The following is a 16037-nucleotide window of genomic DNA, read 5'->3' on the forward strand; positions in this document are numbered from 1 at the left end:
CCAGTCATTTGCTCCGTTCCCATGGCTCTTGCTTCTTGAAAAGCCCAGGCTGCGGCCAGGGAGGCGAATGGTTAAATCGATAGGTAAGTCGTTTGTGTGAAAAGCATCTCGTCGAGTGATAAAACCGTCCAGGATCAGTGTGTGAACCGAAAGATGCTTTCTCTCTTGAGTGCTGTGACTCGACCGTAGGATATTAAAAATAATGTTTTTTTCCTCTTTTGATGGCGTGTGAAACGACCATGTCCGTTCTGTTCTTTGTTGTTTTTGATGGAGTATTAAATGGTTTTTATGCGATGGAGGTCAAAATTCGGGTAAGGAAAGGAAATAAATACCACTTGATTATCCCTAATATGTATTCAAATTTTCCTCACATTTTTATTTCGAATGTAATTTAGGGTGGTGTTGCTGCTCAGAGTTACAAAATTACCCTCTCGTGAATCCTCACACTTTCCTCTGTAACATCCCATCAATTAATTTTCCAATAATTTGTAAGTATTAATCGTATGTCCCGTGGTTATTCCGAAATGTTCCTTAGTTAAACTGTAAATAGTCTTTCTATACATAAACATAATCACTCATTATTTTCTCAATTTTCAAAATTCATGGTAAAATAGTTCTCGGAGTATAGGTCAAATGTATGTGATGAAAAAAGTTTTAGCCAACGTTTCAGTTTAATTGTCATTTTGAACTATCATCAGGGCTTTGAAAGAAAACATGAGAACGATATATAATACAATGATGCACAGTATTTTTACATAAATAAATGTTACGAAAGAGTTTTTTTACATTAATATAATTTAAAAAAATATATACATAAAAACAGAATACACAAAATTTTTGACATACATTTATTTTTGCACATATTTATTGGTATTACGTTACTAAGCTATTACCAAATTCCTGAAGCTTAAGTAAGGAATTAATAATTATTTAATTCGTTATTAAGCTTTTACCATGAATTAAACGAGGTCAAGATAAGAAGAAAATAAATTAATTTTCAAAATGTAATCTCTCGCTCGTGATCAAAGTTAGTTTTCCAAAAATAATTATGAACATTGAATATCAGTGGAAAAGCGCAAATTCCGTTAATTTTTTTCTTTCATTTTGAATATGATTTGATTAATTAATACTGCGCTTTGCGCTGTAAAATTAAGAGGGGAACAAACATTAAATTATTGATTTACCTGTGCTAAATATCTAATTGAAATTTTTTCGACCGCTTAGGCTTTTTTTAAATTTGTAATCGGAAACTTAGGGAAAAAATACCGCATATGGTTTTGCAGGAATTGGTCATTATTGGGGTGCTGAAATTTTTAGAAATGTGGGCTCCGAACATATTCCAACGTTGAAATTACTTTTCCATTGAATATACTGTTGTCCTCATTTGAATTTCAGACGGAAGTTTTCTCTCCACGTTTTACTAAGAGGAGGAAAAGGCAAAGGTTACGAATGTTTTTCGTGTATTGCGTGGCACGATCTGCTTGGCGATCTATAGAAACGAGGAAAACATAACGGATTGCTATTGCTCTAAAAGGAATTTGTGATTTCTTATTTATCGCTTCCTTTCGTCCGAGGCCATCGTAGAGGTAAAGAAGCATGTTTTCCGTATCCATGCCTAATGTAATAAATATTGAGGACTCTTTATCGTATTCTCTGCCACAGGTTTCAAAAAATTGTTTTTCGTGCTTCCTTGGAGACAAATGTTTTCTGTGCATTTGTCGTATACAAAAGCTCCTTTGGTCAATTACGGTCTATTTCTGTGGTAATGTTACATATGGCTTAATATCTCTGCGTTGCCAGTGTCAGAGGCCGCGTTATCAAATGGAATAGATTTAACTGAATTAATACGAGATACCATATATTCGTCATTTATTTTCGCAGATATGACCTTTTTAATCATCGTAATAGCTTTTTTCGAGTGTAGAGTCTTGTTTGAGCTTATTTAATCCAATATCGATTCTCAATCACAATTTGGCCAAAATTAATTGCTATTAGGAGAATACTATCCATTTTGCTCGCGTTTGTTTTCGCAATGATATCTCGTTTGATTGATACGATAAATCCTCATTTTATATCCGATAAGACTGAAGCAATGTTAAAAATTAAGTCTCATAGCATTCTCTTCTTAATGCAAATTGGTCCTTGTGCATTTTTTTAAATGTTTTTTTACGGGAGCCTTACATTATTTTAAACCTCGGTAACTCATGAAAACATTTTGCTGTCTTTCAAACAATTGCTATGGACGACATATTTTCAAATGGTCCGTGCATTACTTTTGATGTCATTTACTTTAAACTTAAAAATTTCGTTTTCTTGTGCTTTTATTATGCACAAAAAAGAGGTAATTTGGGCATCCCGTAAATGAATGAAATGTTTTTTTACATTTCAAGTCAGTAAGTACCACTTTTTATTGGAGGAAGAGTTCTCCGCTTTTCCAGCCGAGTCCAGGGGTTTTTCAGCACCGACGTTTCGCGGGCGAAGTCTGCCATCGTCCTCATTCACCCTGAAGACGATGGCAGACTTCGCCCTCGAAACGTCGCGTCGGTGCTGAAAAACCCCTGGACCCGGCTGGAAACCCGAGAACTCTTCCTCCGGTCTATTCGCCGGGAAAACCTTAGATCCTTCACTAATTTTTATTGCTTATTATGTAGGTGTAAATTTTATCTAAAGAATATATCAATATTGCGTAAAAACATTTTCAAAATAACTTATTCATCACAATATCATTATACATTAACTCACTGAATTCCCAATTATATAATTCGCTATCAAGATCGTGCCCATTAGTTTCAGTTTCCCTCGATAAAGTTATACAGAATAAAATAATTTAATGACAAACTTGCTTTGTAAGTTGGTCGCTTTAGTAATTTTAAGAGCGTTAATTAAAATTCCATATCTATTTTAGACATCCGTAGTCACATTCATTTAACTCGTGTGATTTGACTTTATTTGCAGCGCACATGTTGAAGTATTAGTAATTCATTTTTCGGACCTACGTCCTTACGATGAATGAAAGGGTATGCGTAGTGATATTTTAGGCATTTTTACTAATATACCTTTATTTAGAGAGTTGGAATTACATAAAAATAAAATTAATGCATTATATTTCTAGAAACTTTTCCTTCAATGTTAGAATGCGTACAGAAGTATAGCCATAAAAACTCGGAAAAAATGCTCATTTCTGAATAAAATTTAATAATATAATTGAATAATATATTGAAAGGGATGCCTATTTTTTCTGACTTTACTAAATACCCTTTGAGGTACTATTAAAGGAGTATGTTGTGTAATTTTCTTGAAAATCACATTCACCACGTTTTTACAGGCTATCATACTTAGAGGTCGCATTCTTCCCGCTTGACTAGTCTTTTTTGGTCCCATTTAAACTTTTGCTTAATATTTTCAGGGTGTATCAAATTGAAAGATTTTAATATTCACAAGTATTTCAAATCTGAAAATTAAGCCGTAGCATTTTTTTCGTGTATTTTATATTGTTCAGACAAATGTCCACGACAGTCTGCTCTTCCTAAGCTGACCATTTCATAATTGGATCGTAAGTTTTAAAATGAGTAATTAGTTAAAATTAAAAGTCAAAATATTACTGGAATGGGTTATTTTGCTTTGGATATAAAATGATTTTAGTTATGTTGGAAAGAGTCGACAACTTTTGCAGCATTTAACGGTTCCTTCAGATATTGAAGCGGTAGAACGAGGCAGGATTGTGTCCTCGCTTTTTTTTAGAGGCTATTATTTCTCTCACATCCATCCCTTTTATGGGATTCTCCTCCGATGAGCGCAGGAATTTGGTGGGGATATGTTGAGGAACTCGGGCAGTGGAAGGAGATTGCAAGATACTGGTGAGAAGTGGGATGAAAGGGTCGGGAACATCTGCTGACCCTGAGTGCTTCTCATCGAGTTGTCTTTCGAATCAGAACTCGCATTCCCAGGACAAGAGCACTCAAGGCCATTTCAAATCGGTTGTGAAACCATTTCCGCGGACAAGGATAGCTGGAGATGCAATTTAGTGCTGTGCCTAGGAAGAAAATTAGGCTCCTTTCGGGAGATTTATTGGAGTTGTTGAACTTAAGACCAGGGATAGCAATAGAAACTAAACAAAAGTGAACTCCAGTAAAATTTCAATAGTTTCCCGGAGCGAAATGTAGGAACGGAATGGATATAAACTCGTGGAGGGTCGAAACATTATCGGAGTCAAAACTACTTCGGGTCAAAACTTAGCTAAAACTCTGGAACGAAACGAAAGGTAGATAATGTTTCGCACCGGAGGTACCACGTGCTTCACCTTCGGGTTGTTTAGTTTCGATCCACACACCGAGTACGAAGTATGGTTTAATGAAGTAGAGGTTCGGCCTACCGCCATTAGATGTATGGGGAACTCATATTTTTACCACTAACGGGAGAACGGTGAACGCAAACTGGCCATTCAATTTTTAAGCTCGATGTCTTAACCTCTCTACACGTCCCCCTATGCCAAACATAATGGGTAGAAATTATTCCCTCTTATCACCCTCTACTCAACTTCTAAGATCGAAACTTAACTAGAGCAGCGGATTTTCGATTAATTTAGTTTCGTCCCCGGGAGTAAAGTTTCGTACCGGATCTTAACTAAACTCGTGAGTGATTTTAATTTCGTGCGGAAGCGAAACTAAACATAAACTCGTATTTTCGTTTCCCTCCGGCTGGAAAAGAAACATTTTCGTTTCGTTTCACTTTCCATCCCTGCTAAAAACGTGTATTTTTAATTTCACAGAACAAACCTTCTAGACCATCACGTCTTTAGCAGGAAAGTTTTCCTTAGCGAAACTTTTAATCAAGGATCTATACGGCTGTTTGTTTATAAATGTTGTGTTTAAACCTAGGCCTCGTATTTTCGTTTCCCTTCGGGTGGAAACAAAACATTTTGGTTTCGTTTCACTTGCCATCCCTGCTTAACCCCTAAACGTCCAAGATTCTCTTAAACTAAACTTAAGCTGTTTACCCCTTAATTATATATATATATATACTAGGCGGGACTCGAACCTGCAAACTTTGGCTCGGCTGGCGAGGGCTTAATCCCGCCACCACCGAGGCCAGTAAGGTAATTGCTTTCTTTTGCGGGGAAGAGTGAAGAAAAGACATGATTTTAAGACCGTTGGACCAAGCGGTAAGGTTTTTGGAGTAGGGCTGGAATTGTTGTTCTGAGTGAGCATCGGGGATGCAGTGGTTTTCAGCGTGGGAATTGGGGTGCCTGAATCTTCGAGTCTCTCATGAAAGTGCTTCCTTCCTGCCGACCAACTCAGTCATCCCCTTTGCCTAACGGTCAGAGCGGCGAATGAAAAAAATACCGCATCCCTCTTTCCATATACATCTAAGAAGGCATATTGGTTTTCCTTTCGAAACTCTTCAAACCATTATTAACGAGCATAAAACTCGGTTTCATCTACGCATCTTTAATATGAGCAACAGATGGTATAATTTGTGCCTGTACTTGTATATTGTTCTACGAGAAATCCATTTTTTGTTAGCTTCATGGGGTAATTTTGGCCAAACTGTTTTAGCGTTCTAAAAATACGAAATTTGCATGTATATTTTGTCTTTAATTTAACAATTTATCCTTTTGTTCGAAAAAATACGATATATTTTACCCGCTGTATCAAGTTGTGATCTACCCAGTAAGGTAAAGAAAGTAGTGACGAGAAGTAATCAAAACGATACATTTCCCCGAGGAAATTGAGATTACCTGCAAAAGTCATCGCACGATGATTTTCCAGTTAAATAAATTTTGGTGACATGTTTAATGGAGCTTTTTTGTTCTGAAGAATAGGGCTTAAAGTCATTTTCTTCATAAATGATCGTGCTCGGATGCCTAGGGCTTGATATCACGTTGCCTCAATAGCTTGTCTGTGGATTTTCTATAGCAAGGCCTCTTTGCGTCTTCGAGATCCAAGGGAATGGAAAAACTGCTTTGTCCTGAGCGGAATTTCTCCCAAGCTGCATGGGTGCATCGGCTGAGATAAACGATCCGGCTCTTCGCGCCGAAATAACTTGTGAAACGTTATAGCCTTGGGTAAACAGACTTGGCGTTGAATTATGCAGGCCTCACTTTGATTTCAATCTCGACCTCCGTGCCGCGAGCGAACTGGCGCGGCTTCTTCAAGAAGTTCGCCCACAGCCACAAATATCCTTTGCGAAGGTAAGTGCATTCTGCGAGGCTTGCACTCACGAAAGACTCGAAAATGATTTATTCGCCTCGTGCACACCTCTACTTGTAAAAGTAGTGATAAGATAGGAGAGTGAGGGAATCAAAAATGAGAACGAAATTTTCCTGGGGCCGGGGATGAAATGAAAAATAAAAAGAATGATTTTAGGTCCTATGTATATAGATATTATTACAATTTTCGATTTTTACACTTTCCCACCTGATTTTCACCAAATGGAAATATTCTCCTATCCTAAAGGCGAAGAAAGAGATTTCACCCTATCCTACACTGTTCGATCATACCGGGCCCATGACGTTTTTTTTTTAATCTGGCAAGTCTGTATTAAAACAGCTTCTTGCCCGAGGTTTATGAGGTGTCTTTGAACTCTCGGGTCTTCAATTTATTTTTAGAACCTATTTAGTAACACTCCCTCCGAAGAGATTATTAGTACCGTCATTGTTATTATTATTTTATTATTTTTATTACTAAAGAGTTCTGTCTGTTAAAGCAGGCTTACGTGGAGCATTTTGTGAATCACGAATATCTGTTACTGTTCCCTAATTGGGCTTCTTTTTACAATTCACAATAATGGATATTCCCCTTTTTTATCCATTAATGCTATTATTTTTCCATCACTTCCCCGCTTGCCTAAAATTCCTAAAACACTGTTTTTGACATCCCCTCCCTGCTAGGTGTTACTGCAGGCGCACCTTAAGGATCTATATGTTTCCTGAAGGTGGCCTTGTGGCCAGAAATTCATATAGTTATTCACTCTGCTATGTCCCCATAGTCTATCTATAGCCAATGTCTAATATTTACCTTACAACAGTGGATTTTATTCTAGTATATTGAAAAATTCTATGTGAACCGGAGTTGGAACCTCTTATTCGCCCATTGGCGCCGCGCGTTATGATTACTTCATTTTTTTCAATAAATCCCGGATTTATTATCGATGTGACCCATTTATAAAACGTTCGAGCATGATTTCGATGGAATCTGTGGATTATAAGAAGAATTTGGATGATTGCTTTTTGAAAAAGGTGAAGTATTCTAGCGGATATTTCGCATTGTTGCCTGCATACGGTCAAAAGTATGTGTTAGATTGGTGTATGAAAGAGGGTTTCATCGTCCAAAACCGAAGTCAAATTAACTGGTTTTTTTCTGTAAAATTATAAATTTCTTATTAATTATTTATTTTTGGTGTAAGTACAAATAAAATTGTGTATTTAAATTGTATTTTTGCAGTAATTTTACATATTTTTCAAAACGTTTATCGTGCGCCGACCAGGGTCCAACTACGGTCGCGCCAAAACTTTACATAAGTAGGCTTGGTGCAGGAGCATGACACACGACAAGTTCCCTCATGCTGGTTATAGTGAACTTTGTCTTTCACTGAAGGAAGTTGGTCTCAGATTTATATGGCTCTATCGAACCTGGCAATAATGTCATATATTTTCAACTTTCTGGCAATTTTTTTCACTAGTTCCTCGAACGCATGGTGTGATAACTGTCTCTTCGGCTCGCACATATCGGTCAGTGTGAGAGGGATTTCTGTACACTGCTTGTGCAAGGCAGTCGTCCCTGCTTTTCATCACTAATAGGCTCGCGGTCCGTCTCACGCTTTAAACCTATTGAAGCACCACCGCTGCAAGGGTCAGTTCGCTTCATTTCTTTTCGCAAGAGTCCTTCAAGCACATTTTGGAACAGCGGGCCTTTCGACTTGGGTTGCTAAGGAGTTGTTGAAAGTAAACATTTCTTTGTAAACATTTTTGGGAAACTTACCTTTCAAGACACGATTGTACTCTTCTTTTCCCCATAAGAAGCGCCTTCGTTAACCCAGCCATCATTAACAATTATTTCTATTTTCTTCTCCGTTACTTTGAATTACTTAATAGACTTGATACATATTTCTCAGCTTTCAACTCCATTGAGTTATTTATTTATCTTACGAACACATTGTGATTGTGATAATTACACAGAGAATTAGAGCAATTTCTCGAACGAGGGCAAACTAAATATTGCAGCCGCTCCAAACCCTCCACCGAAATGCTGCAGCGTTTGGAGCTATCAAACTAAGCCAATTATTCTCGCTTCCGGGCCCAAGCTTCTGAAGTTCACTGCCTGTGAAACCTGAGGCGCTTGAATCGTGAGGCGGACCACAAGGGAATGGGACGAGTTGTTTATCTTCCTCCATCTCCATAGTGAATTGCGTGGCAATATGCAAGTTCATGTGTAGAAATTTTTGAGCTGATGTGGTCCCTGCCATAAGGTCACATGACGAACGTGTCATCTGGATATCTATGTCATAGGGAGGACATTTTGTTGTGAGCGTCGAGGGCATTCTTCTTGAAATTATCCTCGTGGACATTGACTATGGCAATTGATTTCGGTGAGCTCATGAATCCGTTTGTTCGCAGCATTGTGGAATATTTTGTGGAATGGCCTTTTGGATAGAAATTTAGTCATATAGTTATTTACTCCGCTATATACTCATGGCATATCTATAACCAATGTATATCCATTTACCTTATAGCTGTGGATTTTATCAGTTCAACCGATTCAGGCGTGATATAGTTGCAGTTCGACATATTGAAATGAAAGATAGTTGCACTTTTCCCCAATTATTTAATGTGTACGGCGCGTTTTGGCTCACAGAGCTATCATCTGGTTTATAAATGTGATTTACTCATGTACTACAATGTCTTGTACCAGATGATGGCTCTGTGAGCCAAAACGCGTAGTACGCATTAATTTATTGTGGAAAAGTGCACCTATCTTTCACTTCAATAGTGGATTTTATTTTAGTATATTGAAAAATTAGATTGACTTGAAAAAATTATGATTTAGATGTCTCACAATAATTTTGATATTGCCAATAAATTAACCTTATGACAAGCAGAGATTGCCAGAATTTCTAAATGATAAGTAATTTTCATCATGGCAAACACAATAAGTAAATAGTGACTCCAAATCGACAAAATTTGATAAAGTGATAAGAACACAGTTTCAAGCTTTAAGTTAACCAAATTTTTGTGAATACTTTTACGCCTCTGGTAATAAAATTTAGAAGGAAATTATTCAAGCAAAGTATTTGAATAATTTTATATGCAATGAAGTGTAATCACTAGTGTTTTCGGCCTGCTTACTACGGAGTTTTGATCTTTCCCTACGTGTTCGTTACGACTCACGTTATCATCCTGTACCGATAATAATCAATTTGGCATATTATATGCCCTCGTTAAAGGCCTTCATATCTAAGAAAAAAGATGGAATTTTTAATCAATGAACTCTGATATAATAGAGATATATTTTTTACATTTATCACCCTTTTTATGCAACGTACAACCAATTACAAAGTTAATTTCATTTTTTCTCTGGTATCCAACGTCCTACGAGGCAAGTAAGAGTTTTTGGCATTGATCAGAGGTTCATATCCCGGGTGAAATTTTGGGAATCACTCAGTGAAAATTACCCCTGTGCCAGGCTGTGATCCTGGAAGGGAACACCTGGCTACCCTCGTTTTTTTTATATTCATCTCCCTGTGGTAAGCTGAGGCGAGCTTTACCCTCAAATTGTGAAACGGACCCTTACGTTGTAGGGTAGCGATGGAATTTCCTTAGGTTGCCCAGAGAAATTAATTGGCTATTTTACCCTATTGTGTGAAGTACACACTCCTGTGGTTACGTGTGAGATGGGGTCTACATTAATCTTTCCAATTCAATATCTGCACTGAAGTACTTTTAAGAAGCACTGAGTGGGTAATCAGTCTTCAGAGTAATTGGTCAAATCAATTGATTTCAAATAGCAATAAAAAGAAGCTCTCCGATGATAAAGATTAAAAACTTTCACTTTCAAAAAAATGCACGGGGAATTTACCAGGTGGAATTAGCCATCGCCAAAATTTTGCACCTTGCCATTTCAAAGTTGTGGTTCAAAAAGCACTTCACCAGTGTCAGCCTATTCGAGCCAAAATGGCGCGAAAGATGCTGAAACCGGTATGGCAAAGATAATCGGAATTACAAAGAATCACAAATTGTTTGATTACAATAAATTTATATTTTAGAATAAAATACTTTTACCTGGAGATAAAATATATTGGAATTGGTGAATCAAATTGATGAATTCAGGTTTGAATTGGTGAAAATATGGAGAATTCATAGTGAAAAAATTGAAGTTTCAATTTTCCACGGCAATGTAATTTAGATCACACAACTTGTTTCAGTACTTTGCAACATAATGACTAGGGCAGTGCGCATTATTATGACTAGTGATGAGCGATATATCGCTAACTGTGATTGAATCACCGATACTGAAAAGTAGCAGTCACTGTCGGTGATTCAATGTTCGAAATCACTGTGATCGGTGATTCGATCACTGGATTTGGTGAAGATAGCTCTGGCTGCTACCAAGTGATATGCGATATATCGCCACCTGTGATTGAAGAGAAGTAGCCGATCACTGCCGATGACTAAATCACCAAATGCTCGAAATCACTGCGACCGTGAATACGGTGAAGTTAGCTTCGGAAGCTACCATGATGCTACCAATAGTAATATATGGATGTCTTATTCATCTTTTATGATAAATAAGACATTCTGTACGAAATATACAGCTACAGCTATGAATTATGATGGTTTGATTATAAATATGTTTAAAAAATGATTGCCCCTTATCAATTATTTTACCACATCAAATTTACTTAATTATTGTAATATAACCTCGGAATCAGAACTATTCCCTCAAAAAAATATTTTGCCTAATTTTACAATTTTCTATGAGTTTATTCGTTCCTATTAAGGAGAGCTCATTCCTTGGAATTGGGCAAAGTAGCAGGCATTACAGCGCCACAAATCACCGCTGACTTCTAAGAGTGATTCACCTCGGTGATCGCAATCACAGTTAAGAATCACCGTTACTGATGAGTAGCAGTCACAGGTAACGAAGTGATCGGAGAATCACAGTTCCGCTCATCACTAATTATGACGAAGGGCTGTGAAACTCGTAATTCGGTCTAAAGAAATTTCTGAGGAAAGTACAGAGGTTTGCCCTTTCGTTGTGAACAATATTTATTGCGTGAATTTTGCAGTGATTAATAAGGTTTTCATTAACTTATAATTTTTATCAATTTTATATTTTTAGCGTCCGTGAATGTGTATGACACCGTCAGCTGCTAGAGAGGACAAGATGGCGACGGAGGCGACGCTCCTGTATACACGGTCGCCCGGATACCGACGTCACGTGACCCTTGACATGTCGCCGCCCCTGGCCAACTCCGTTCACCACGCCAAGCGGAAGTCCTCGTCCGGCAGCCGGAAGTCGAGCTGCTGTTCGCCCGTACGCGTCGAGGCGAGACCGAAGAAGCCGTCGCTGGTCGACGCCCTCTCGTCGGAGATTGCAGAACCAACGCCCGAAGTGCCTCAAGCCGAAGGATATTCGAGGATACAGCTGGAAGCGGAGAGCAAGAACCTCGTCATCAAACGTGAGTTCCCGCCAATATTTTCATCCATTAACTTAAGTACATATATTAAGTTAGGAAAAATAGCGAACTTTACTTTTTACAACTTAACTTTTAATCGTCGACTTGTTTCGATAAACTCTATGATTTTCAAGGCTAGTGCTACAAAACATATTTTCACCACTAGTCTTGAAAATGATACTGTGTATAATAACTTGTCGACAATTAATGCTTAAGTTGAAGAAATCAAAGTTTATTATTTTCCTAACTTAAAATGGAATTATACAAGGAAGGCCTAAAAAATTTAGTTCGTATATATGTAACCCTTATGTGTTGCATTTTCTAAGGAATATATCACCTTGATCTCCCGATGGCCCACTAACTTTTTTAATTAGACATACTTAACTTTAATAATAATACTTAATTTTAATACTGAGTTTTTTTAATCAGAAAAAAATGCTTCAACTCCTCATTTTTATGATAAGTATCTTAGTTTCATGTTGGTTTTTTGCTGTATTATAATACACTTTGGGATAAAATAGTAATAGCATGTATTTTCTTCCACACACATTACATACAGGTAATTATTTCCATCCAGGGAAGTAAGGTAACCTGTGAAGCAATTAGGCGGTATCTAGGCTAACGTCAAAATTTTTAAATGCGGAAATAAAAAAAAACTTATAACCGAAAGACTCATTACCTAAAGAAAAACATTGAAGGGAATTTTGTGCGTAAAAATTCAAAACTGTGGTGACTAAAATAAAATACAATATATATAACGTATAACACATGTGAAGCTAAGCATAAAATACACAATACATATACAGATCCTTTAAAATAACGTTTCGTCAACGTAATCATCAAAAGTTATTTTCATAATTATTACAATTTTTATCAACCTTATGTATTTACCACTTATTTTTCCGGGAATTTACTTTCTTTAATTTAATTGTATTAGGTAGGATAGTATACAATTTTGGTCCCATGTAGAAGAAAATCAATTTGTACATAGTTAAGGTGTAAGCATAATTGGGATCCAGGAGCACCAAAGAAAATTCAAAGATCCAGGAACCTAGGCTAGGCATTTAGGCTAAAAATGGTTTTGAAACGTAATGCACCTAAGCCTAAAAGCCTCATGTAGAAATCTTATCGCCTTACTTTTGACTCATATGTTTACATGGTTTGTACGGGAGCTTCCAAAAGTTTTGACTAGAAATATGATGTTTTGGTGGAATTTCATACGTTTATGTTTGTTCACGCTGTGCTGATAATTGAAAATGTTGCTTCAAAGTGAAAGTGAGCATAGTCTCTTTCATTATTTAGGGTTTTTAATGTATTAACAATGTGATAAACGTAACGTATTACAACATAATTGAAGCTCTTCGTCGGCACATTTTATCCTCTTTCTCGCTACCGAATAAATTCCTTCTACCTTCCCATTACAATGATTCTTTAAGCAATACTAAAATATGCTTATGCGGCTAGTTTTTAAGTATAAAACAATGCATATCTTTCAAAAAAACGCAGCGCTGAGCATTTTTTTATGGTTTATAGCTTGTTTTCAGGTAGCAGATAGCTATAAACCATACATATGTACATTCTACAACCAGTGACGGAACTATAGGGGGGGATGAGGGGATATATATCCCCCCTAAGCCTCAGAAAAATCAAAAAAATATTTAAAACTATTGTCTAGTTTTGGCATGTAAGGTAACTGCGTCTGCTAAAAGTTAAGTTCTGCTTAAAATTAAATGTAAAATGTATTCCCAGGGATGTTATTTTTCAAAAATTTTATCAGATTTTGCCTGGGGTGGAGGGGTCGCCGCTCTAGGCTATCCCATCCCCCAAAGGCATATTCCTAGGTACGCCACAGTGTCACACAACCATACATATGTAAGAATTTACCCACAGCCATGGGTAAAGTCCTCGTCTGCTAAACCGAAGCCCGCGGGTTCTATTACCGCCTGGGTAGGTTGCCACTATTCAGGGCATTGGTGCTTGTGATCGTCAAACGTGGTTATTCGTTAGATTACTCCGCTATGAAGACCTAAAATGCGCGGTTTTCTGGCCGTTGAAGATAAAAAAAAGTCTTTTACAGGCCACATTGATATACGATCGTTTTGCTCTTTCGCTACTTGAGTTAGCACATAGTATATACTAAGGTGGTAAACTTGGGCTGGAATTCGGCATTTGCCTCGTCCTTTGTAATGCAAGCCAATACTTTTGTCTTCTTTGCATTGATTGCGCCATGATAATGAACTAAGGAATTGCACATGATTATGCCGTAGAATAATGAAACGCTTTGTGCGATTTGAAGAAATTTCTGAAGAATATTGCTAAGTTTTGCCTTTTCGTTAAAGATGGCATTGGTAATATGTGTTATTTGATTTAACTCCATAATATATTTGCTATACTTTACATATTTTCTCATATCGATAGCATGGTAAATACATAAAATTTTGAGAGTATAGTAAATATATTTTCTGGTTCGACTCCCAATTGGGTAGGTTGCCCCTAACCAGGGCATGGATGTTCTTGTACGTCCAATTGTTAAATTTTGTGAAAACCCATATCTAAAGGCCAAATAACACTGTTTACGATCGGATAGCTATAAATAAAGAGAATATATCTACCAAGCATATTAATTAATATTCTAGAGCCATTATTATTCTGGCCGGGAAAAAAATTTATGCGTGGTATTGGGTGATTCGAGCTGTTTAGACAAATCGAACTCACCACACGATTCATCATTAACGGTGGCCCTGCTTCTCATATAACTTTAAAATTTATTCAGCAGTTCACGCTTGCATTCGTGATTAATTATCACGGTTGCTCTTACCAAATAATTTATTCCATTAATGAATTAATAATGATTTTTAAATTATTCAGCTCTTATTTAGGACCAGCAATTAAATAAATTATTCTCTTGTTGATTGGCAGTGGATAGCATTGTCGCAGAAAAACATTAGGTGCCGGTGCGGTCTGCGCGATCTAATGTTGTTGAATAATAGTTTTTTTCATAACAAACGACTATGTTTTTCATACTTTCATCCTTCAGTCAAAGAATTTATAATTCAAGTTTCGAGATAACGATAAGGAATCGCACGATCAAAATTGCTTAAAAAAGCAGTGGTCTTTTTATGAATAACCCTTAAACATTTAAGGCCTAGAAATCACATTAATGCAAACAATACGAGGAAAAAACTGTTTTTTCCTCGTATTCTTTTGTCTCCCATTCCTTTGTCTTTAATGCAATGTGTCAATTGAAAAAAAAATGCTTTTAAATTCTGTGATGTGGCTAAAATTATCAAGCGTAAATGTAATATAAATGGATTTAAAGAATAGCACGGAGGCATGTGCCCCCCACCATCCAGACGCTAGAAAAAATAGACAAAATTTTTATACGGGTATCATAAAGTTTCGTTTTGTTTCGTTTCCTTTTGTTTTGTATATAACGAAGCCTTAATCATTTGATTTCATGTTAATGAATTTCATATTAAAATAAAGACTATACTCACATAATATTTTTATATGTTTTTCTAAAAAAATCTCAAATATAAGGAGACCGTTTGCCTTTCAGGCTCTTGTGTCCCTTCCAGATAAAATTCTGGATCTGGCCTTGATGGAAATCGTTCTAACAATATGTTTTGTGTGGTAGAATTAACTTTCTATATTTTATCAATAAATACAGCATATGAAAATGCTACAGCCAAATTTATACAATCCACCTTTTCATCCATGTTTACGGTTTAATTACTCCCTGCGATTCTAGCATCCTCGGATCATTAACATTCGCTCGATCCGAGCAATTTTAGCCCGGTTCTATATTTAGCGCCTCCTTTGTTAGTGCCCACACTAGACAAAAGATGCCGCGTCCACCCGCAGCGAGCGCTTGTTCCTAGTTTTCTTTTTTTGCAATCTAGTTCGCGTCGTAAATAGAGAGGAAGTTGCGACGAGGAACTTCAGGAGAGTTTCCGACCTCCCGGCTGGAAAGAGCTAGGGATGCATAAATTAGCTTTGTGCTATTTCTGGCTGATTAATTGCCTCGTAGGTGTACCAACTTAAATCGCCTAATTTTAAGAACTGAGATAATTGCTACCTAGCCTACTGAGCTAGGTCATTAATTTGATAAATAATTATTAATTTTATTTAGTCATTGTATTCAATCGATCGTTTTATTGGTTTAGGTTTTCATACATACTTGCCTAAACTTGACCCTCCGTCAGTCGCGTCTCATTTTGGAACGCTAATTGTCACGCGGCGTCTCACGGACTCCATTTTAGAATTGCTAAACAAAATGCAAGACAGTCGAAATAACATTTTCAACTGCAATGAACCATTCATTGAATACTTAATTTCATGAATGGACAACAACTTTATGCATA

The 16037-nt window shown here is 36.8% G+C and overlaps 1 protein-coding gene across 4 annotated transcripts in view; it reads left to right on the forward strand.

Moving 5' to 3' along the window:
• Window positions 1-16037, forward strand: part of LOC124162275 — a 452031-nt gene that overhangs the window by 388675 nt on the left and 47319 nt on the right. For 3 of the 4 annotated variants that reach the window (XM_046538753.1, XM_046538752.1, XM_046538755.1), the window contains one exon: window positions 11337-11676. In XM_046538753.1, coding sequence (XP_046394709.1) covers window positions 11346-11676 — 331 coding nt within the window. In that variant the 5' untranslated portion in view covers window positions 11337-11345. Of the gene's footprint in view, window positions 1-8425; window positions 8587-11336; window positions 11677-16037 lie in introns of those variants that run through there. The other variant, XM_046538754.1, reaches the window with a different exon arrangement.

Source organism: Ischnura elegans, chromosome 7 (assembly GCF_921293095.1).
Source record: "Ischnura elegans chromosome 7, ioIscEleg1.1, whole genome shotgun sequence".
Taxonomy (NCBI): domain Eukaryota; kingdom Metazoa; phylum Arthropoda; class Insecta; order Odonata; family Coenagrionidae; genus Ischnura; species Ischnura elegans.